The 22,480-nt window shown below is 44.6% G+C and overlaps 2 protein-coding genes across 2 annotated transcripts; both read left to right on the top strand.

Annotated features, from left to right (window-relative positions):
• The first annotated feature begins 3,400 nt into the window (after nt 1-3,400).
• Nucleotides 3,401-15,756, top strand: LOC149285842 (exportin-6-B). Its single transcript, XM_089494999.1, has 23 exons — nt 3,401-3,485; nt 4,485-4,597; nt 5,036-5,233; nt 5,324-5,483; nt 5,596-5,673; nt 6,976-7,474; nt 7,846-7,972; nt 8,065-8,174; nt 8,377-8,485; nt 8,772-8,864; nt 10,111-10,180; nt 11,313-11,472; nt 11,570-11,662; nt 11,988-12,132; nt 12,307-12,453; nt 12,637-12,823; nt 12,930-13,085; nt 13,583-13,697; nt 14,160-14,331; nt 14,455-14,616; nt 14,734-14,832; nt 14,974-15,204; nt 15,655-15,756. The coding sequence occupies exons 1-23, from the start codon at nt 3,434-3,436 to the stop codon at nt 15,754-15,756; spliced, it is 3,378 nt and encodes a 1,125-aa protein (XP_089351125.1). The 5' UTR covers nt 3,401-3,433.
• Nucleotides 15,757-19,139: 3,383 nt separating this feature from the next.
• On the top strand, nt 19,140-22,480 carry LOC149285841 (nucleoside diphosphate kinase A-like). Its single transcript, XM_089494968.1, has 5 exons — nt 19,140-19,245; nt 21,262-21,392; nt 21,616-21,717; nt 22,075-22,187; nt 22,360-22,480. Exons 1-5 carry the CDS (start codon nt 19,140-19,142, stop codon nt 22,478-22,480), a joined length of 573 nt encoding a protein of 190 aa, XP_089351094.1.

Genomic DNA, 22,480 nt, shown 5'->3' with positions numbered 1-22,480 from the left:
TCTAATCGATCGAGTATTATTTTTTTGGTACATTTTTATGGCATTTCTCTATTATTTTTGTGGCATTTCTCTGTATTATACGCATGATCTCGCGTTGCTGTCAAGAGGCTTTCACCAGGATTCTCATTTACAATAAATAGACGTTTCTGTGGTTACTTTTGTTGCTACGGAGCTGTTATTGGGAACAGTATTGTGACTTTCCGTGAAGCCTTGCGTTATCATAAATATATAAAGATTTCCCCCGAAAATCTCTAAATATCAAGATTCAAATAAATAGGTATTTTTTACTGCAATTTCTGGGCATATTCACGGAATCCCAAGATGACTTGGTCCATGGAAATCCCGAGGGTTCCGTAAGAGCTGGTACTGGCTGGTTGTCACAATTAACAGAGTTTTAATCGGGTTTTAATCCCTTTAAATCGGGCTAGCATTGAAAATGTAAAATAATATAAACTCTCAGGAGCTCAGAGGTCTCTTCTTCAGCTGGAGATCTGACTTACTTCACGTAGCAAATCAGTGGCGTTAAAACAGGACTAGGGTGCAAGTGTTGGTTGCCGGCTATAGAGCTGCAGCTTCTGCCAATAAACAAATCCTACAAGAAATAACATAAAGAAAGACGCGATGCATTTGGCCTTTACGAAAGAATAAAAGCAGAGGAAATATCATCAATTCTGCCGCTAACCGCTCTGGGAACCCCAATAACCGTCTGCGGGGAGTCCGTCGACACATCTGGACAATTCCAAGAATAAATCCGCATAAAATGACGTTTTACATTTCTTTAAAATCATAAGCGAGACAATGAATTGATTGATTCCCTGCAGGGCCGGCCCTATAATGGGGCAGACTGGGGCAATTGCCCCAGGCGGCACTTTAGAAGGGGCGGCACTTTGCCGCCCCAAGCGCTTTTTTTTTTTTTTTTTTTTTGAAGCGGAGGAGAGAGAGAGGGGCACCGAGTGGTTTTCGCTTACCCGCTCGGCGCCCCTCTCTCTCTCTCTCCTCTGCGGCGAGTCTCCCTGTTCGGTCCCGGTGCCGGCTTGTAATGCAGAGCGCCGGAAGTGACGTCCATTTCCGGCGCTCAGCATTACAAGCCGGCACCGTGGCAGAGCAGGGAGACTCGCCGCAGGACTGTTTAAAGGTAAGTACCGGGGGGGGTCGTAGATTATGGCGTCGGCGAAGTTTAAAACGCCGCCCCAGGCGGCGTTAAGTCTTCGGCCGGCCCTGATTCCCTGGTAACGTACAATGGGGGGTGGGGAGAACATTCGGAGAAGCGCCGCAGGAGTGGGGTCTTGACATGCCCCACTCCCCGCCCATTTTCCCTTTAAATGGGGGTGTTTCCCGCAGTCAGAGGGACCGCCCAGCAATATAAGTGGGCAGCCCTGGCCACTTCTGGCAAGGGTAACCGGAGCCCACAAGTACCCAGGGGTATATAACACCCCCCCCCCATGTAATAAATCATATGTTTACATAGGAGCCAATTAATCACAGCGACAATCTTATACAAACCTCCTTTACCAATGAAGTCTTTCTTTCTAGAAGTTCCTTAATTTTAATAGTATCTGGCCGGTACCTGGGGAAAAACGGCTGATAAGACGACCCTCATCATTACATCGATATGGAGAGCAAGCCAGCCGTCAACACAAGAAACAGAGATTTAGCAGATCAGCCCCCATCTAGTCGCCCGTTTCTCCTGCTGTAAAGACTCAAACCTTAATCAGTCGTTGGTCTTGTCTTAGATTTAGGAGCCGTTTGTCTATCCCATGCATGTTTAAATCCCCTCACTGGATTAGCCTCTACCACTTCTGCTGGGATGCTGTTCCACTTATCTACCACCCTCTCAGCAAAGTAAAAGTTCCTTACACTACATGGCCTCATGTTATTATTTCTCATTTATCCTCCTTCTGATTTTTTTTGTTAATTTTCAACATATTTTTTTTTACTCAGCCTTCCATTTTATATACCAAGTTATTTGGGAGGAGGCACAGTATTTAAAATGTTAAGTTTCAGTACCCCCTTTTATGTAATGTCAATCAAAACCTTCATCACACCTAAAACCAATTTTTAATGTACGGTTGCTAAGCTGGAAGGGAGAAGCGACGGAGGCTTCCACTACCAACATGCTAGCCGCACAATTACCAGCTCGTCACGTGATTCACTAAACGCAAGCTTGAGCGTTCTTTCCTTCTCTGCTCTGATTGGTCATTGTGTGAAAGCCAGACATGAGTTTCCCCAACCAACATGGCGTATATCCTCTCCCCCTCTGCCGATTGGATTGTGAGCTTTCAGGTCCACGCCCCCCTTCCCTCCCGCTGTTATCTGATTGGTTCCGGTCCCGGCCCGGTTAGGGCGACTTCCGGCCAGGCGGGCTCTGTTGGTCCTGTCAGCGACTGAAGTGGCAAGAAATAAGAAAGAGCGAAAAGCCGAGGAACGCCACTCCCACTTCTCGTAGCCGGAACCGGAAAACCACGGAGATAAGGCCCCCAGGGAGAGGTGGAGGCTGACCTCTGACCCTCGTATTCATCACCCGCTAGGTGTGGCCCCCCACCACTGACAGGAGCCATACCTCTTCCATGCCTTTTCTAATTGGCTCCCATCCCTTCCTATCTGCACTTTAAACCCAGTAATTCCCACTCCATTCATATTTAGCAGCATCCTTTCTAGGCGCCCATACCTCTTAACAGCATGCTAGCGCCCCTTGCATTTTACCCATTTTAACAGCACTTAACCCCTTACAAATTCTCATTCCCTTACACTTACCCCCAACTGCCCCTTAAATTTAGGGCACTTCAGAGGAGGATTCTCTACCACCCAACCCCCTCAAATACCCCCCCCAGTAGAGTCATTTTTTTTAATAGCGTATATTATTGGTCCAATTGTTCAATCTGCCCCTTTTTGATGGGCTAGTTATGCTGGAAGGACGTTTTGTATTTAGGAGATGTGGCCTTTTTAGGAACCCTTATTACGGGTCTGTCTGTAAAGTGGACGGCGCCGCTTGTTGATTTGGGTTTTAGCCGTTGTCTTAAACGGGGCAATTGTTTTTACGCCTCTTTATGTGTGGGGGAGGGGGCGCCTTGTTATAACGTGGGGGTCAGGGCTCGGATCTGCCAGACTTCTTGACATGAACCAGGAGCAGGCGTGTGGCGCCAAGTGACTGTAAGGCATCGGTGAATCCCGCCATGGTGAGTCTTCTGGGGTTATGCCCCACTATGTTGAATACTGGGGTCTCTCGCTCTGGAATTTTACTTTACTTTTAGGCTCTTTAAATTTAAATGACTCTAAATAGTGTAATAATTATTTTATTGGCAAATAAATAGGGGTAATTACTTCTTTGTTGTTTTCTGAGTTCAATATGGCAGCATTTTTTTTTTTTTTTGAAAGACTTTACGTTTGTTTGCAGGCGACCGAGGAGTCTTCGTTGCGGGCGCTAGAGAGTCTGATGAGTGAATTTTTTCACGCAGGCACAACAAACGAACGTAAAAGAGAAATTGGTAAGTTTAAAGGGACGGTCGTATCCCCGCCGAACTATTTTTTTGTTGTTGTTAAACTGTGAGGTTATGTAAGCGCAGTGTCAATTCTCATGCAAGTGTGGACCTGTTGCTTTGACCAACTGGGTTTGGAGAGCGTCTATGATGTCATCAGCAAAAATGTTGCTCAGGTTTCAAAGGAACTGTGAAGCAAACCTGCCCCTTAAAAAAAAAAAAAAAAATAAAAAAAAAAGTGTTGCTACCCCTTTAATTACAGATGGCGGTGGTGGGACTGCTACATAGGCGTCACAAGAAAAAAAAAAAAAAAAAAGACCAACGATAAAGAAGACGTAAAGAAACCTTATAATCTCAGATTTAAGTTCTGCTATAACTATGTCATTACAGATAAAATAAAAGGAATGTGCTTAAAACACGAGCGGTTTCCTGATCAGAAACGTCCGTGCATCAGATAGTGGAACGCCAGGAGCTATTAGTCCATGTGGGAGTCTTTGAGAACCTTTTAATTCCCTCTAATTAACAGAACAGCCATGTTATGTTGCAGATCAATATGTATTTTATTTTTTTTTTTAAATGGAAACATACAAATAAAATAACTTAGAACCATCTGAAAAACCTAAAAGTGGGATGCTATTGCAGCAAAAGAAATGTCCGATGCTCCTGAGTGGGGGCCGTAGAGCAGGAGAGCTGCCTTCAAACACACTTCGCATTAATAAGAAGTGTTTTATTCCGTAGACCGCGGTATTTCTTGGTCCTTTTATACTTGCGCGCTCTCTCTCTCTCTATTGTAGTTGTGAATTCAATGAAGAATCCGTGCAATGGTTTGGTATTTTCATTACAGACATAATGTAGGTTAATTGGTAGAAAACAAGCATCATGTAACCCCCTGGTATCTGCATTCATGAGTAGGTGGGAATACTGTTTGGCTCTGTTTGTATACTGTTTGGCCCTGCATAGCGTTTTGGTGAGTCGCTTCCATCCAGTCTCCCTGCTTCTTTTTCACAGAGTCCCTCTTGAATAATTTTGCTCAGCAGCTGGGAGCCTGGAGGTTCTGCTTCTACTTTCTGTCCAGCTCCCGCAGTGACTACGTCCTCATGTACAGTTTGAGCGTCTTTGAGGTAAGAACGCGATAACGTGCCCAGAAACTTTTAATTGATGTTTAGATTTAGTCGGTAATCATGGCTGGTGGATCCAGTGAAATTGGACCCAATTATCAATTCAATTTGGTAACTAAATGGCCAATTTCTTTTTCAGGTAGGGTTGTATAGCTTTCTTGCTGCTATACATGAAAGGATCATTTAAAAGCTGCATTTTGTGTTTTATTAAGTTATCTTTGTCTGGTGTTACAATTAGTTAGATAATCAAAAACATTTAATGTATATTCTATAAATATGACCAGTTGATGTCTGAGTAGCTTCTAGATCCTCCGTCCCTGGGTTTCGTTATCGTTGGAAAAATTGTGTTTTTATTCTATTTTTTTTTATTTTTTTTGTTCTGGTCATCGGCTTGTGTGTTTCCAAATCAATTGTCATTTTTTCTTTGGTTGCTTCTTGCAGAACCTCATCAACAAGATGTGGTTGGGGGTTCCTTCGGAGGAGAAGATGGAGATTCGCAGCTCACTGCCCAAACTTCTGCTCAGCCAGCACAAAGCACTTCCCAACTTCATCTGCAACAAGCTGTGCAAGGTCATTGTGGATATGGGCAGGCAGGACTGGCCTATGTTCTACCATGACTTTTTCACCAACATCCTTCAGGTGAGAAGTCATAACTCTGCAGCTGATGCTAAACGTGTCGGAAGGGTCTCTGCGCCACCATTCTTCACTTTCTTGTGTCTGTACCTGCAGCTTATCCAGACGCCCAGCACCACGCCTCTGGGGCTCGTCATGTTGAAGACTGCCTCTGAGGAGCTGGCTTGTCCTCGAGAGGACCTCAGCGTTGCCAGAAAAGAGGAGCTGCGCAAGCTGTTGCTGGAACAAGTGCCGACTGTACTAGGACTTCTTACAGGTGACTTCATTTTCTTTTTTCTTTTTTTTTCTCTCCTCTATCAGAGCTCTTAAACATTTCTTGGAATTCTACTATATTTGTGTCAATTTCAATATCCCCGTGTAATACGCAGGTGTCTTGGAAAGTATTTGGGATAAGCACAGTGTTACTGCTGCAACACCCCCACCCTCACCCACTGCTTCAGATGCTGGTAAGTACCGGACCTCACCTGCAGCATTTCAAGGGTAAACCAAACCTCCACAATAATCCTGTTGGACTTGAGCTCCGTGTATTGAAACCAGGTTTTTTTTTTTTTTTTTTTTACGTTTTTATTTTTTTTCTTGTCATTATTTCACAAATTATCCATTTTTGCTTGTGTGACTGTCCTACTGTAAAACCTGATTAGCAAGCTAGGGTTTGGGTCTGTTGCAAGCAGGGAGACAAAATGAACCCAGCGGTTCGATAAGCCAGGGAGCATCTTCTGAGATATATATATATACACTCCTGATACACAGAATATATGCCGCTGTACTGTTTAGATCAACGTATACCTTAAAAGTGTTTTTGATTTAACGGATGACATCCATTTCTCTTCCTGTATGATGCTCGGGGACGCTCGCTCTGTAACACTTCTTCTTAGATAAGTAAACTTTGTGTTGCGTACTTCCTTCCTGTTTTAAAAGAAGAGGAAAAAAAAAAAAAAAAAGTATGGTTTAACTTGTGCAAGCCGGCTTTAGCTGTCTCTTCTGCCTGTGATTAAACTTCCCACAATGGCAGAGAGAGGGTTAAAGTGGATCAGCTGCCTACAGCATAATAGACAATGTATATATTATGGTGCCAGAAGTTTCCCCATCGCCAATAGAGAGTATTAACGTACGCCGTTGTTATGTTAACGTTTTGTATGCCTCCACATCTAAGCACCTTTCATGGCACGACACCAGTCACCAAGCACTTTTGCTTTAAAACTCCACAAATGACGCAGCTGTCGGAAGGATAAAACAGTAAGTTTTCCCTCCTACGTTAGCCTGGTTACTGTGTAGAAAGAAATTCTTGACTCTTTAAATGTTTAGACATTAAAATCTGTATCTTAATCTTCTGACACTATAATCTGCTAAACTGGTCATTCCATGGATCTTGTTAACACGGCACACTTTGTGGCAATCCCATTCTTTTTAGGGAATCTATATAAAGTAAGCAGCCAATCGGAAGAGATTGACGCTCGGTATATTGGATGGTAGAGTGCTAAGCAACAGAGCAAACCCCCACAATGTGCACATATTGGCACCCGATAACAATTTTTTTATGGATGAGCGAGCTAATAAGATTTTCATTCTTGAGTTCCATACCAAGGGAGGTTTAGTTAGTCTTTTTGATATTCAAATTTAAGGAACTGATGGCGTTACTAACCTATGGCGCTGCTACACATTATGCATGCGTTTGTTCCTTTCCTGGTAACGTCTTCCATCTGTCTGCTGCAGTAAGTTTCTCATCGTTGGCATCTGTTTTTCTTTAGATGATCTCCTCAGTAACCTTGTCCACACGCCCAGCCTGACGAAGCAGTTGAGCCAGCCTCCGCCGAGCCTCGAGGCAGAGAGTGAGCGGATATGCGCCCTGGCCCTCGAATGCCTCTCGCACCTCTTCAGCTGGATACCCCTTTCCGCCAGCATCACCCCCTCCCTTCTTACCACAATCTTTCACTTTGCACGCCTGGGCTGTGACGTCCGATCGGGACGGACCTCCAACCTCGCCGCTGCCAACTCCTCCGTGACCCTTAATGGTGGCAGCAGCCCTCCCCTTACCTCCGCCTTGCACAGCTCTCAACGAGACCGGGATAAGTTGGGGGTGCTAGCGATGTCCTGCATTAATGAGCTGATGTGTAAGAACTGTGTGCCCCTGGAGTTCCAGGAATACCTGCTACGTGTGTGCCAGCAAACCTTCTACCTCCTGCAGAGGATCACACGGGAGACGAACGCCCACAGCGTGCGCAGTCGGCTGGAGGAGCTGGACGAGAGGTGATTCCTTCTACCCCTCCGCTTGCCCGCTGAAGCTCTGCTTGGCCCGTAGAAAATCTTACAACTTGACTAGAAGGTGGTCTATTCGTATCAATGAATTAACACTTAGGGGTAACAGAAGTCGGCCTTGAAGATGCGTTCCGCAGTGCATTGACGAATTAATCTTGGAACGTACACAGAATGGTCAATGATGGATCGTCTTGTTTTCTAGTCTTTCTGTGGAGCAGCCGGGGTCCCTCCAAGCCAAATCCTTATTGCATTAGTATATTTAATGTTCCTTTAGCGCCGAGCCATGCGTAGATGGATTTACCGTAGCGGATGAGGGTAGGTAGGGCAGGCTCGTGTCATGCTGATCCAATTTTTTATTACAGCTACGTGGAGAAGTTCACGGATTTCTTGCGGCTCTTTGTAAGCGTCCACCTGAGGAGGATAGAGTCCAACGCTCAGTTCCCTGTGGTCGAATTCCTCGCTCTGCTGTTTAAATACACCTTTCATCAGGTATCTGGCTTTGTATAGGTTTTTTTTTTTATTTTAAGGTATAGTAGTTACATGTCTGCTCTAAAATGTTCAACGTTTCTATGTTCTCACAGCCAACACATGAAGGTTACCTCTCTTGTTTGGATATCTGGGCCTTGTTCCTGGACTATTTGACCAACAAAATCAGGAATAGGTTGGAAGAGAGGGAGGCTATTATTAGCAGGTTGGTGTCACTAATATCCCTGATTAATATAAATATACTGTGTGTGTGTGCGCGTTTTTGTGGTGATTTGTATACCGTAGGGTGAGATGCGCTGGGGGTGTTCGAAGGTTGAGTGCAGGAATTGTGTGTGTGCGTGTGAATATATGTTTAGTTATAAAATCTTGAAACTTGCTAGCCTCATACTTCTTGCTCCTGTCTACAGGTACGAAGATGCCTTGGTATTGCTGCTCACAGAAGTGCTAAACCGAGTTCAGTTTCGTTGCAACCAGACTCAGCTGGAGGAGCTTGACGATGAGACCCTGGATGATGATGTAAGGCTGTAGAGATAATGGGGAGTAGGATCTACGTACGCTGATCAGAATACCTGCAAATGTCATTGTTCGGGCTGTTTGCATTCCTGCGATGTATAGAATTCTGATTCCAGTGTACTTTGCAGAAACCCACCCTTTTATAACGGTTGCAGAGATGACCCACACTAAGACAATATTATTTGTCTTATCTTATTATGATTGAATGACTGTTTAGAATGTATTGTGGACATCGGGAAGATCTTTGCAGGTTATAATGCTTACCTTGGCTTGGTCTCTTGCTCCACAGCAGCAGACGGAATGGCAGAGATACCTGCGTCACAGCTTGGAGATCGTCGCCAAAATAATGGAGCTGCTTCCCACGCATGCCTTCTCCACTCTGGTAATTGACTCTGACTCTATTGGTTTATATCGCGCCATCAAATTCTGTAGCGCTGTACAATGGGTAAACAGGACATCACAAGTAGTATGTAATAGAACAACTTGACTTGCATATACAGTAGGTGAGGAGGGCCCTGATCAAAGAGCCTACACAAAAAGGGGTATTACCATATGAGTCCTATGTAGTTGAGATGTTTGCGATGCCTTTTAGAGGTCCGGAGTATAAGAAAAATAGCAAAAACGTAACTACGTTTTTTTTTTTTTTTTTTTTTTTTTTTTTTTCTGTTCAAACATGTTCTTTTGTCCCTTTTTATGCTTCAATGGCAACAATTCAGCAGTGTAAGAAGTCCTCTCGTTCTTTTACTCTTTTTGTTTGCATTTTTTAGTTTAACGCACTTATGTTCTTAGCTCCTCCAAGATCCGGAGGTTTCTTAAACCAAAAATTAAATAAACTTTGCCTGCGTCCCAAAGAGGCGGAGGGCTGCGCTTGTATCCAAGGTCTGTGAGTGCTGTTTGTAACTCCCTATTGACGTGATATTGATCAAACTCTTGGTTTTCTTCACAACAAATTGCAGATCTTACCGGCTGCCCGGAAACTTTTTTTTTTTCTCCGCTACCTTTTGCATAATTTGGGATTTGGGAACTGATTCTTAAGTCTGGAAAAATCGAATCCATTTCTTCCTCCGTACTGTCTGTCCTAGATGGCTTGTGTACGAGAGGTTTGATAAATGTCAAGTCAGCAATTAAACCTATTTAGGATTTGATATCAGTCATCAAAAAAACTGAGACCTCAACGGATATTAGTTCTGAGTTGGGTTGAGCGATTGTACTGGGTGTAGCGATTCTCCAGTCTGTTGAACTGTATCCAGCGGTGTCATTAGGCCATTAATCTTAGAGATTTAGGAGGCGCAGGAGCTCTAAGGTGAGGTCTTTCTGGGAACACAAATTAATGACCAAGCTAATGAGAGGATGTTTCCATATACTCTTTTCCGATGTTTGTTTTGGTTTTTATACTTATGTTCTGCCCCGGCACCAAGACTGGAGCTTTTGAGGATCTATTGCTTCTAATACAAAGGAATTAGTTGGCACAAGAATGTAGTAAGTCCTGCTCAGGACACAAGTCCTGTCACAACGTAAATGTATGAATTGCGTGAGACAATGCAACCTTTGTGATGAATCCAGGAACATGCTTGTGAGTTTTAAAATATAAATATTAAGGTCTTTTTTTTTTATTTTTATTCTTACAGTTTGCTGCTCTTCAAGAGAACCTTGATGTATATCTTGGGCTGCAGCAGTATATTGTCACAAACGGAACAGGTATGTTTTAAATGGTAAATCTCAGGCGCTGGTCTTCCGATCCTAAATTGGAAGCGCTGGGATTATAACGTTGGGTGGGTGGACTCTGCACTTTCCTTAGGCCAGCTCAAGATGTGGAGCTCTTCTTTGCCAAGCCCCTGAGCCCTTATATCTGTAGAGATAACCATATTCCTAGAGGAGGGACTCAAACGCCTTGTCTCAAGGACCATATCCAGGCCAGAAGTTTATGTAATGTCCCGGCTCAGTCAAAATGGTGATTAAATCCTCTTGTGCCTAAAGCAATGGTTTACCAAGATCATGGGTTTCCTGTGGCCCCCTAAACCTTGGCATTTGGCATGCTTGCTCATAAGGGGTTGAGATAGCAAAGAAATGTATATTAAAATCCTTGCAGCCCCAGAACTCGGCACACAGAAATAGCCCAGAATTTTAGTAACTGCCACATTCTATTGCAGTATGGACCGGGTTGGGAGAAACGTTAAATTTCCTTAAATATGCCTGCTGAGAAGGCGCAGATTATTTTCTCCAACAAGGGGGGATTCATTTCTGGGACATTTGGGGGGGAAGTTAAGCCAGTCTGAAAATGGTGAGTTGGTTGGGTTGTCTCACAATAAACCCAGTAGATTACCTCTTCGGGATCAACTGGTTGAACGCTACCAGATATCAAATTCTCTTCTATCAATACACAACAATTAGTGCATTTTTTGACAATGCATTTCAGTCCTGAAATAAGACACTGTTTATCCAAGAGAGATCACTTTTTTATTAGCCGTGGCCTTGCGTGATTTATTTTGGGACATTTTACCTTGGGACTAGTGAATGTCTGATAACAAATAATGGAAAGAGGAGTCTCATTGTCTGGAAGCAAATGGTTCCTTTTAGCCGGGTAAATGATAAAATTACACGGCAATAAAACACTCGTGGACGATTCCAGAATACATTTAAATCCAAGGACAGCTATTTAAGTGTGCTTTAGAGATCAGACACCGTCACTGGCCATCTCAAGGATAAACTTTAAAAAAATTAGCCTTTTATTACAGAATGGGGGGGGGGGGGAAATGGCTTTTCTATCTTTGACACATTCGCTACCATTACGCAAATGTACCCTTGTGGCTCCTGCTTGTCCTCCCCGCAGACCAGCGCCTGAATGTGACCGCAGAGAACGACTGCCGAAGGTTACACTGCTCCCTGCGCGACCTTGGCTCCCTGTTACAGGCCGTCGGGAGACTCGCCGAATATTTCATTGGCGATGTTTTTGAGGCCCGGTTCAACGATGCCCTGACGGTCGTCGAAAGGTAAGCATGGAACCTGTGTTATTTTGCCACGGCCTTTATTGCAAATGTTCCCTGATGCCCCCCTCCACCCCAACATTCACTGTCCTGTATCTTTCAGGTTGGTAAAAGTCACTTTATACGGTTCTCAAATCAAGCTATACAATATGGAAACTGCGGTGCCATCCGTGCTAAAGCCAGACCTTGTTGATGTGTAAGTTGATTTGATTTGCATCACATTTCATTTTCCTGTATCGGTAACATTGTTACCAGACGGCATAGACAAGGGCATCGGGGTGCGTGTTTCTTTCCTCTAGTCCGTCATCCAGACTCGTCCGGGGGAGCCATGCAGCGACGTATTTACCTTTTGGCCCTGACCTGGGCCAGGCCCGTTGTATGTAACTTGTAGTTCTGTAAGACCCTATCTAAGCACCCAAACTATTCTCTTCTGGACTTGGGCAGGTCTTTATTATATGAATGGCATTAATTTGTATCGTTGATATATATGGTAACTATATGATCCCTACCTTCTCCAACAGGCATGCCCAGTCTTTGGCTGCGCTACAAGCTTATTCCCATTGGATGGCGCGGTTCTACAGCGAGGTTCAGCGCCAGAACCAAGAGCGGTTCATCTCCATTATTTCCACTGCGATGGAGGCCTTGCCTCCTCTTATCAGCACCAAGGTAAGCCGTGTGAGAATGAGGGGACATGTAGAGTCCCAGGCACCCCTAGGGAAAAAATACTGCAGCCTGCCTCTAATCCACTATAAAACAAGGCATTAAAGATAGTGTGTGTGTGTGTGTGTATGACGGCTTATGTAGAGTTGGAGCCTGGATTAACCCCACTCACTGTTTCAGGTACAAGAAAAGTTGCTGCTTTCTGCTTGCCATCTGCTAGTCTCGATAGCCACAACGGTGCGGCCAGTGTTCCTCCTCAACATTCCTGCCGTCCAGAAAGCGTTCAGCCGTGTCACGGATAGCACAGCGCAGCGATTACCTGAAGAGGTATGGAAGAGCTTAAGTTTGGGGCTGAAACCTTATGTATTGTTCATCGTTTCACTTTATTTAACTTTCCCAAAGCTGGTCCTGTTTTTTGGCTGATATCTGTTGTGCGGTGCTATGTCCTGCATCGTGGAGAGCTGGAGTTCTTGTACTTTCTACCTGATAATTGTAACTCTCTCCGCTCAGGCCCAAGTGCTGCTATGTCGTGCCCTCTCCAATGTCCTCCTTCTCCCGTGGCCTAATGTCACGGAAAATGACCAGCAGTGGGGAGAGCGCTCAAACCACCACGCCAACCTGCTGGATAGTCTCACCAGAGAGTACCGGCTCCTGAAGGACAGTGTTCCCCCGCAACGGAAGGGCCAGATGGAGGCCAGTGAGTGCAAAATCCACCTACTCTCATCTGTGCTCTTTATTTGTTTTTGATTTCTTTAAATGTCTGAAATTTTGCGCTTTCCAACAACGATCTACTCTTCTTCCAGCTAAGCGTATCATCTGTCAGACCCTCGGCGTCCTGAGGGACATCGTAGAGAACGTTTCTGGTGAGGGGACCAAGTCTCGGCAGATCTGTTACCAGTCGATGCAGGAAGCGGCCCAGCTGTCCCTTACGCTCTTCCCTGTTTACATCCACCAGTCCGGTAAGCGATACGCTGTTCTGTAGCTTGACTTTCTCGTAGCCTGGCCGCTCCTGACGTGGGAGAACTTTAGAGGTCAGCCGATATGGATCTGTGAAAAAGAATAAAAGGTGCTCTTGTATGGCGATATCTTTCCAATTTAACATGGTTTTAATCTAGGGAGGTTGAGACCATCAAAGGATGCTAATTGTATATGTATATATCTATATCATTGTTCTCAACCTCTAGTACTTCGGGGAACTCATTGCAGGGCTATATATCGGGCATTATGCTGCACCATGCTGTAGCCCCACCTAAAGTATTATTCATAATCTGATTGTCCTACTAATGAGTAACTTTCTGGTTCAGCGTTCCCATTTAAATATCCCAGAAATAGTGATCCTTGGTGGTCCTTAAAAACACTTTTTCTTTAAAACAAACATAAAAAAAAAAAAATCCCTGGACTTGTTCCCCGTCGGGTTGACTTTGATATTTATTATTTATTTTTTCCCTCCTGCCAGACGTGACGGAAGAAATGCTGAGCTTTTTCCTTGCCCTGTTCCAAGGGTTGAGGGTGCAGATGGGGGTACCTTTCACAGAGCAAATAATACAGACCTTTCTCAACATGTTCACCAGGTAGGTTACGTGTCTCAGATGGAGCGGTAAGAACGCCTGCCAGATGAACGATACCCTGCTTGCCCCGGTATAACTAATAATGTCATAAGAACCAGGAACAATGCAGCCTCCTGCCTCCCGATGTGATGTGGACACCCCCCTAGTGGCGTAACATGTCACTGCAGATATGTGGAGGGTAATCAGTCATTTTAAACACAGCTGAAAATGTTTCCAGTATGGGCCCTTATGGATGCTTTTAGTATGTATATGGAGTAGTTGATCACGGTCTGGGCACGGCTGCTTTTTGCGCATGGTCCTGAGCCGTACACACACCCTGCTTTATTTTAAAAAACTAACTCTGCTCTTAGTGATGTCTCATGTGCAGTCGAACATTAAAAAGGGCTCTGATGCAGCATTGAAAATGAGTCTGATAGGGTTTTTAAAGCTTTTTTGTTCTTTTGTAATCCTTTCCACCTCGTTCAGGGAGCAGCTCGCGGAGAGTATTCTGCAGGAGGGCAGTGCCGGCTGCCACGTGGTTGAGAAGTTTCTGAAGATCCTTCAAGTGGTCGTGCAAGAACCTGGCCAGGCTTTCAAACCTTTCCTGCCCAGCATCCTCGCCCTAAGCATGGAGCAGCTGTACCCTATTATTGCCGAGGTAAGGACAAGAACATCGCGATGTATTTAGCTCTCTGTCCTGTTCTCCGCTTTATATTTAAGTACTCTTACCTTTTTCCCGTTTTATTCAGCTTGTGTGTGATTGCTCTCTCCTTTAATCTAGCGTCCCTCCCCAGATGTGAAAGCTGAGCTGTTCGAGCTGCTGTTCCAGCTGCTGCACCACAATTGGCGGTATTTCTTCCGCGCCTCCATCTTGGACAGCGTTCACCGGGACGGGGGCGACGAGCCCATGGAAAACCAGGCCCAGTTCATTGCGGTCATGCAAGTGAGTGCGATGCCTTAGTGCCACCCATCTAGAATATGCATGGAGAACCTGTAACGTGGCTTTGTTCATAACAGTGTAGTTAGTATGTTGATAGTTGCCATTTGCGGTTTTCCGTAGGCTTTCGGACAGTCCTTCCTGCAGCCCGATATACACTTGTTCAAGCAGAACCTTTCCTACCTGGAGACCCTCAACAGCAAACATAAACTGTATCACAAGGTGAGACCACAAATACAATGTGAAACGCCGCCTGCTCTTTATAATCCGCTTCTCGCTCTGTCCTGCCCCATTTAATGCAGGCTTTGTCCGCCGTTCTGTTGAATGACCTTGTGTGTTTCTCTGTCCCTGTGACCTTCTCAGAAGCTGTTTCGGGCTGTGATGCTTCATCAGTTTGTAAGTGTTCTGCTTCAAGTTCTTATACACAAGTCTCATGACCTCCTACAAGAAGAGATTGGCATTGCCGTCTACAACATGGCCTCTGTCGACTTCAACACTTTCTTCTCCTCGTTTCTTCACGAGTTTCTCACCGGCTGCCAGGGCTTGGACAGTGGCCAGAAGACTGTTCTTGCTCGCAACTTCAAGATGGAAAGGGTGAGTTTGCCCCCCCCCCCCCCCCCGTCTCCTATAGATGCTCAGGTTCTGGATAACACAGATATGTTTGCCAGGGTTGACTTGGGCAACCAAGGGCAGATTTGTTTAGTAACCGCGTGGACTTGTTCCCCTAATCATCATCCATAAATTTATAAGGCTGTCCCTGGTACGGTCTATAACCTAAGCTGCTGGACGTTTATGTAAGTCAGTCTGTCACCATTTGAAATAGTGTAGGCTATGAGTTGCCCATACTAAATATGTATAGTTTATATAGAGGACTGGTTAACAGATGCAACATTTTAGAACTCTGTTTCTATAATGATGTAAAGAGACACAAGATTGTGTCAGTTTATTCTCTATATCCAGAAAAAGACTGTTTGATATCTATTTTTTTTTTTTTTTTTTTTCCAAATTACCTTTTTAACCTTTGTCGTCTCTCTCCATGTGCAGGACCTACCTTCGTTTACGCAGTGCGTCCACCGCTTGGTCAATGACCTTCGCTACTACAGGCTCTGCAACGAAAGCCTCCCCCCAGGAACTGTGAAACTGTGACAAACCCACGTTCCCCTTGTTTTTTGAGGACAGACGGACTCTCTCCCCTTATCTCCACGCTGACAGTCTTAACTTTAACCCATTTACCGCTGTGAAACGCGCCCGTATTTTTTTTTTTTTTCATTTGTTTGTTTTTAATCATGGACGGTTTTTAGCACATTCTCAGAACGAGATCACGGTGCCTCCTTGTTCCACACCTTAACCCTTTCCTTTGGAAGGGGAGAAATAAAGCTCCTTTGTTTTTAACTGTTTAAAAAAGAAATCGGGTTCGCAAACCTTCAGTATCATTCCCTTGTTTCTAAGTGGAGTAACAGAGCGGTCTGCTTCTCACCCCCAAAATGGACAAACATTTTGAACGGCATACCTGGCCCAATTATCTCAACACAGACTTAATTATGTATTGTTTTTATACTTTTTTTTTTTTTTTCTTGTGTTTTTTGTTATCATTCCATGATGTGATTTGCAACATCGCTTCTTGCGAATAAAACTCCTGCCTTGTTTACATCGACTTACCTTTCTTACCCTCCTTGCATCGCTCCTTTACTCTGTATTTAAATAGCTGTCAATGCTGCTGATGCCATCCATGTAGGAAACCTTTGTCGTTTGTATGATTCGGAATCACGGACAATAGACATTGGTTAAAAAAAAAAAGCATAAAAAACTGTTATACCACAAATTCTCCCCTTTTAATTTAATTCTGCTTTTTTTTCCTCTAGCTTTTTTTTTTTTTTTTTCCTCTTTAGCAGAAATTGTTCTGTATTCTTTTTGCCTTATTTCACCTTATTTTCTTTCCTTCCTCTTTTGTTTTTAATGCTCGATCAGGTTGACCTTATTTGCCCCATCTTGGTTATTGAGGCAAGATCACCTGACCGATTGCTGATCATGGCAGACATCAGGTACATGAAATGTTTGTGTGCTTTATAGACCAGCTGATTTTGTTTAGAACTAGAAACTGGGCTTTCATAAAGTGACATCCAAACTTTTCTTCAAGTTTTTTATTTATCTGGAGGATCCAAAATACTTTATTTAAGGTCAATGAATCCAGACTCCAAACCCCTTAAACTGTGCTAGTTTTAGGGGTTTGGAGTCTGGATTCATTGACCTTAAATGAAGTCTTTTGGATCCTCCAGATAATTAAAATAGTTATCCATTTTTTGGCCCCAGATGTATATGCGTTTCCTATTAGCCCTAACTTAGTTCCAATCAAATAACCTAAACCCGAGTCAATGTGCCACATATTAGTAACATGACTTATGAGAAATCTGGGCCGTGTTAATTGATGGGATCACTAGAGCCATTTGCTTCTTGGACATCGCAAAGCATTCCATTCAACATCCGGTAAAATCAACTAATCAGCGGAGGAAGAATGCAATTTAAGATACAATCAGCTTTTTTTTTTTTTTTTTTTTTAATAGGATGTGGAAAATTAACAACCAAATTAAATGCATTTTAAGTTTTTAGTCTGAACAAAGGGATTTATTCATCAAAGGGAGAGTTGGCAGGAGATTTTAACCCACCAACTTTAGTACACATTATGAAGGACCAACTTGGTTGAGCTGCTGCAAGAAGCACTCTGCAGGCCCTGTATAAAGTATAGTTAAATCTGAGTTTTCTTGTCCATTAATTTTTTACATTATGCAGGGCCAGGTTGGACCTTCATAATAAATAGGAAAGCATGCAATTTAAAACCACAACTCTCCTGCCATCTCCTCCTTTAGTGAATACGGTAACTCTCAAAGTGCTACATGGTCAAGGTTACTCAATTCTTCTTGTCCGCAGAAGAAAAGCGGCTGCTTTTGTTTAAACAAAATGGGTTACAAAATACAACATCGTACTCAGTGTGTCATTAGTGGTGCAAAAAGTGACCTTTTAAGACTAACCGATACCATCAGTGATCCAAATTAATGAAAGACTACGTTGATGCTACCTTTTGGAAGGGTCGTTGATGCAGCTTTTAGCTTTAGTTAATAATGTTACTTGGAACAAGTATTTGAATAATACATGTTTACCATGCTGGGTGGGGACAGGGGGGTAAATAAATTATGATCCTCCATGGTCCCGTTTATCTTTTTCTCCCTCCCCCTTCTCATCCTCTCCTTTTAATACCCTTTTTCGTCTTTCCTCTCTTTTCTTCTCCACCTTTCCCTTATGCTATAGACCAGGGGTGTCCAACCCAAGGCCCTGCCGCTGCTGCAGGACTACATCTCCCATAACGCTCTTTCAGCTAAGGGGGCTGGCTGAGGAGGATGGGAGATGTAGTCCTGCAGCAGGTTGGACACCCCTGCCATAGACCCTTCTCCCACTCCCACCGGCTGCTTGTATCAGTACCTGAGCAATGTGCTCAGTCTGTGTTCCCGATGCGGTACCTTCCCGACCCCCTACCTGTTACCTTTTTTTATTTTTGTTATTTTGTAGAAAAGAAAGTAAATGAATACACCTTGATGTGCCTTCAATTCAAGTGTTTAGGATTTTAGGATCTAATTTACTTTTAAAAAGACGACTTTTGTGGCATTTGTAGCAAAACTTAATGGGGCATTTAATTAACCCTAATAAAGTAGAAGGTGTTCCCTGGAACCATTCAGCAGGTGAACATATTGAAACGACTAGATCAGTGTCTGAGGCCTGGGCATGAATGAATGAATGAATGAATGAATGAATGAATGAATGAATGAATGAATGACAGACACCAATAAAACGTTCTCTACTGTTCTGGTTGCCTCCATGATGAAATTAAAGGCAATAAGACCATTTTACCAGAATTTCACAAACCACAGAATCTGGATCAATGTAGAATATAATTATTGTGCATAATCTTTTCTAGAAACACATGTATGTTGGTGACTTTTTGATGTCACAACCCTAAAAAGGATCAAATGGGATATCTGTTACATTTACTATTAGAAAGTCACAATGTTTCACCTCTCACGAGGTACACGTGACTGCATCCAAAGCCTCTGAATTGGAGGCTGCTTTCTCCTTTCTATAGGATTATGCAGAGATCGAGTTCGACCCCCCCCTTTTTTTACATTTAAATCTTTCATCGAATTAACGTGATATCTGAACATTTGGGTCACTGAGCACCATAGAGATTATTTAAATGCTCATCACCCCTAATTGTCTGCACATCAGGTATGTGTCATTAATCTATAAATTAATGTGCAACATTCACGCCCCAGTTTTTTTTTTTTTAAGCCATGACTCCCTGCGCACCCTGTAGCCCGCACCAATACCACGAAGACGATTTTTTGGGTCCGTGATGCGGCTCATGTGGAAGGGAACCTTTAAACAGTGGGCGTGGTGTGAGGACACGCCCCTTTAGGTAACCCCGCCCACCGGCAAAGAGTTGTGCAGCGGCCGGGAGCAGCGTTAGTTTCACGGGCGCAATGAACTTCTTACGGCCGCTCGTCCTGCGGGGTCTGGTCCGCTGCGGGGGGCCCCATGTCCGGATCGTGGATCCCAGCAGGGCCCTCTGCCCCTTCTACAGCACTGGTGAGTCTGGCTCCGGTGAGCTGCAGGAGATAAGTGACCCTCATCATTAAGGGTACTCTATAGAGACTCTGCAGACAGATCTGCTGTATATAAAAGGGTTAAACGGTGTTTCTTCTTGTGCATATATATATATATATATATACACACACACTTTATTTTAATGCACTGAATTTTGTAAAATGCTACCACTCCCACAATTCTAAGTCAGCTGAGGGGAATGGGAAGCTCTAGTGCTGAAGGGGTTAAAGATTCTTACCCCCCCATCCTAGTGTTACATTGTACAATTTGGTGGTTTCCTTGGTGTTTGGCTTCCCAGCACTTTCAGGCAGGGCTCTTTGCATGAAAGGGTTAACTTGGCCCAAGGAAGGCATTATCTGTAGCCTGTCAGCCCAGTGCAGTGTCATTATTGGGGTGACCCCCCCCCCGCTGGGTCATACATGTCCTGGGAGCACGCGTGGTGTAGCAGCTGCCAGTGATCAGGGTCTTTTTATCATGTGTGTTATAGCCCAGGGGAAGCCATTCATTTCGGGAGCCCCCGAGTCATTACTGTTAGTTAGTTGCAGGTGACTGGGCAAAGCCTCTCAATCAATTTGTGAATGAAACGCGCTAATTGATGGCTGAAGGGATCCTGGTCTCTGTGTGCACAGTTGGGTGTATTCATAGATCTGGTAGTATGTATATAAGTGGATCAGCTTCCCAGCAGAAGTGGTAGAGGGTAATACAGTGAGGGGATTGAGACATGCATGGGATAGACATACGGCTCCTGAATCTAAGACGAGACCAACAACTGATTAAGGTCTGTCTTTACTGCAGGAGATACCATAAAGTGCTGTATCTGGAGGCCTGACCGTGTGCTCAGTGCTGTTTCAATGGATTTGACACTTTATGGGATTCTTGCGGGTGTAGGAATGAAATTCCTGAGCTCATACGTGTTCTCTCCATATGTGATGCACACGGTTTTAGACACGTGTGTCATCTCTGTATACTAACGCTGTTTGTTCTGTACATTTTTCCGGTATTTCAATATTTTTCCCCCGGGCGAATATACGGATCTGCGCAGTGTATCTGGGCCATGATGGGGGTACGCAGGGCCGTGAGCCCCCCCCCCAGTATATGAATGAACAGAGAGCCTCTGAACTCCTTCCGGTAACTGGAGGGGGCTGTTCACAAGGAGGGGGCGGGGGGGGGGGGGGGAGTCTTACTCCCAAAGCTCTGTACAGGGCAGAGCACTTGGCTCTGCAGCGCCTCTGACGTCACATGATGTGGTTTAGAACCCATGCTGCTTAACCCTTTGGGCACCAAATGGTACATAAAGTGTTAAACGCAAGACTTTCCCGATAGTTCTTTGTTCTTGTGGGCTCTGCGGTTGCGTACGGCCGCAGAGTGATGTTTTTGGCAGTGGGGTGCACTGTGTACATGTTGGGTGTCTCCTGGTCTTTGTGGCACCCTTCCCCCACCCAACGTTCTGCGCTGCTGCCTGCTAGAACTTGTGTCCGGGTTACTCTTCCTTCTTTCTATACATGTACATCCGGTATCCCTACCCTCACAACCCTCAGCCCAATCCCCACTGCTCATTATGGGCCTGAATTACCCCAGACTAAAGTATGCAGCGCCTCTTCCTGCCTTGTTTAAAATGTAATTTCCCCGTCTCCCTCATCTTCTGACCCGTTCCCTCTCGACCTCCTAACAGATCTTTTAGATGGGCCTCCTGTGCCAATGTGACTTTAAAAGTGCTTTCTTATTAAATTCATGTTTAACCTCCCCTCTACCACTTCTGCTGGGAGACCGTTCCACTCATTGTAAAAGAGGTAAGGAGTCTACCACCGCAAAATGCTTTGAAGCCAATCCTATTAATATGTAATCCGTTGGAAGTTTTAATTCGAGTCTATCTACCTCCCTAGGGCAGTTTAAGATGGAGCAGACGCCCCTAACGTTCTTCGCCTGTTCTCTGTGGGTCTGGCGATTAGACGTTGTATCTAATAAAATCCTAAGCGCTATCTTTTTATTGTGTCTCAGTGCCGTCCGGTCTCCAGGAGAGGACGCTCATAGCTGTGAAGCCCGACGGGGTCCAGAGGCGACTGGTCGGCGAAGTCATCAGACGCTTCGAGCGGCGCGGCTTCAAACTAGTGGGCATGAAACTTCTGCAGGTGCGTAATAAAATCCACGCCGCCTCGGAGCGCATCCGGCTATGGATTACCGAAGACCTCCCGTAGATTGGCCGCTCTTCTAATTATTGTGGGATGTGATTAGTGGTTTTGATTGTGATGAGGGACTGTGTTCTCCAACATCGTCACGCATTTTGTCATCATGAAGCTATGACCTTTTAGGAGACCCCACCATTGATTGCTTGAATCACTGCTTCCTTTCCAGGCATCAGAAGTCATCCTAGCTGAACATTATCATGACCTTCGTAGAAAGCCCTTCTACCCTTCGCTCATAAGATATATGGCTTCAGGACCTGTGGTCGCCATGGTAAGAGTCAATTGGCCAAAGCCCTAACCCATTGTATCAGTTTGTTTCTCTGTCAAATTGTATCTTCAACACTTTAGACCCCAATCATAAATTTTCTGGTGGCTTTTTTACCCCTTCCACGGCTCATCCCGTATTTCTATCTTGAGTGAGCGGATAAAGCTGAGCCTCCGTTGTTCTAGAGCTCAAATCCCATCGAGGCCACCATGGCAGTAAATGCCGCTCAGATTCGAAATAGAGCTGCTGTCGGGGTTTATTGTCCTTATTTGAACTTCTTCTGTGTACGTTAGCCTTGATGAAAGCTATGTGACTCTTCACCCAGCTGAAGGGTACATTTAATTCTGTTCTTCCTCCCCACAGGTCTGGGAGGGGAGCAATGTGGTAAAATCCTCCCGGCTGATGGTTGGAGACACGAACTCTGCCCAGGCCAAGCCGGGCACCATTCGGGGGGACTACAGCGTTCACATCAGCAGGTGATGCTTCGTTTCCTCTGTGAAGATGGAATCTTATAGATGACAATGTTTTGATGTTCTGATTTGTTTTCTTTGTGTTCTCCGGCACTTACAAGCTTTTCACTTCCTCGTTAACTTCTTGCTTTGTTTACTTCTTGAACTTCTTGCCCGTAACATGTCCCTCCGTCCTCAGGAACGTGATTCATGCCAGTGACTCTGTGGAAGTTGCTGAACGGGAAATCAGCCTGTGGTTTAACAGCACCGAGCTGGTCAACTGGGAGACTTCAGATCACGGCGACTTGTGTCAAGTTTGA

Source organism: Sceloporus occidentalis, unplaced genomic scaffold, assembly GCF_023333645.1.
Source record: "Sceloporus occidentalis isolate IW3139 unplaced genomic scaffold, rSceOcc1.0.p SCAF_76, whole genome shotgun sequence".
Taxonomy (NCBI): Eukaryota; Metazoa; Chordata; class Lepidosauria; order Squamata; family Phrynosomatidae; genus Sceloporus; species Sceloporus occidentalis.
The sequence above is the reverse complement of the archived record's forward strand: the minus strand, read 5'-3'. Positions and strand labels throughout refer to the sequence as shown.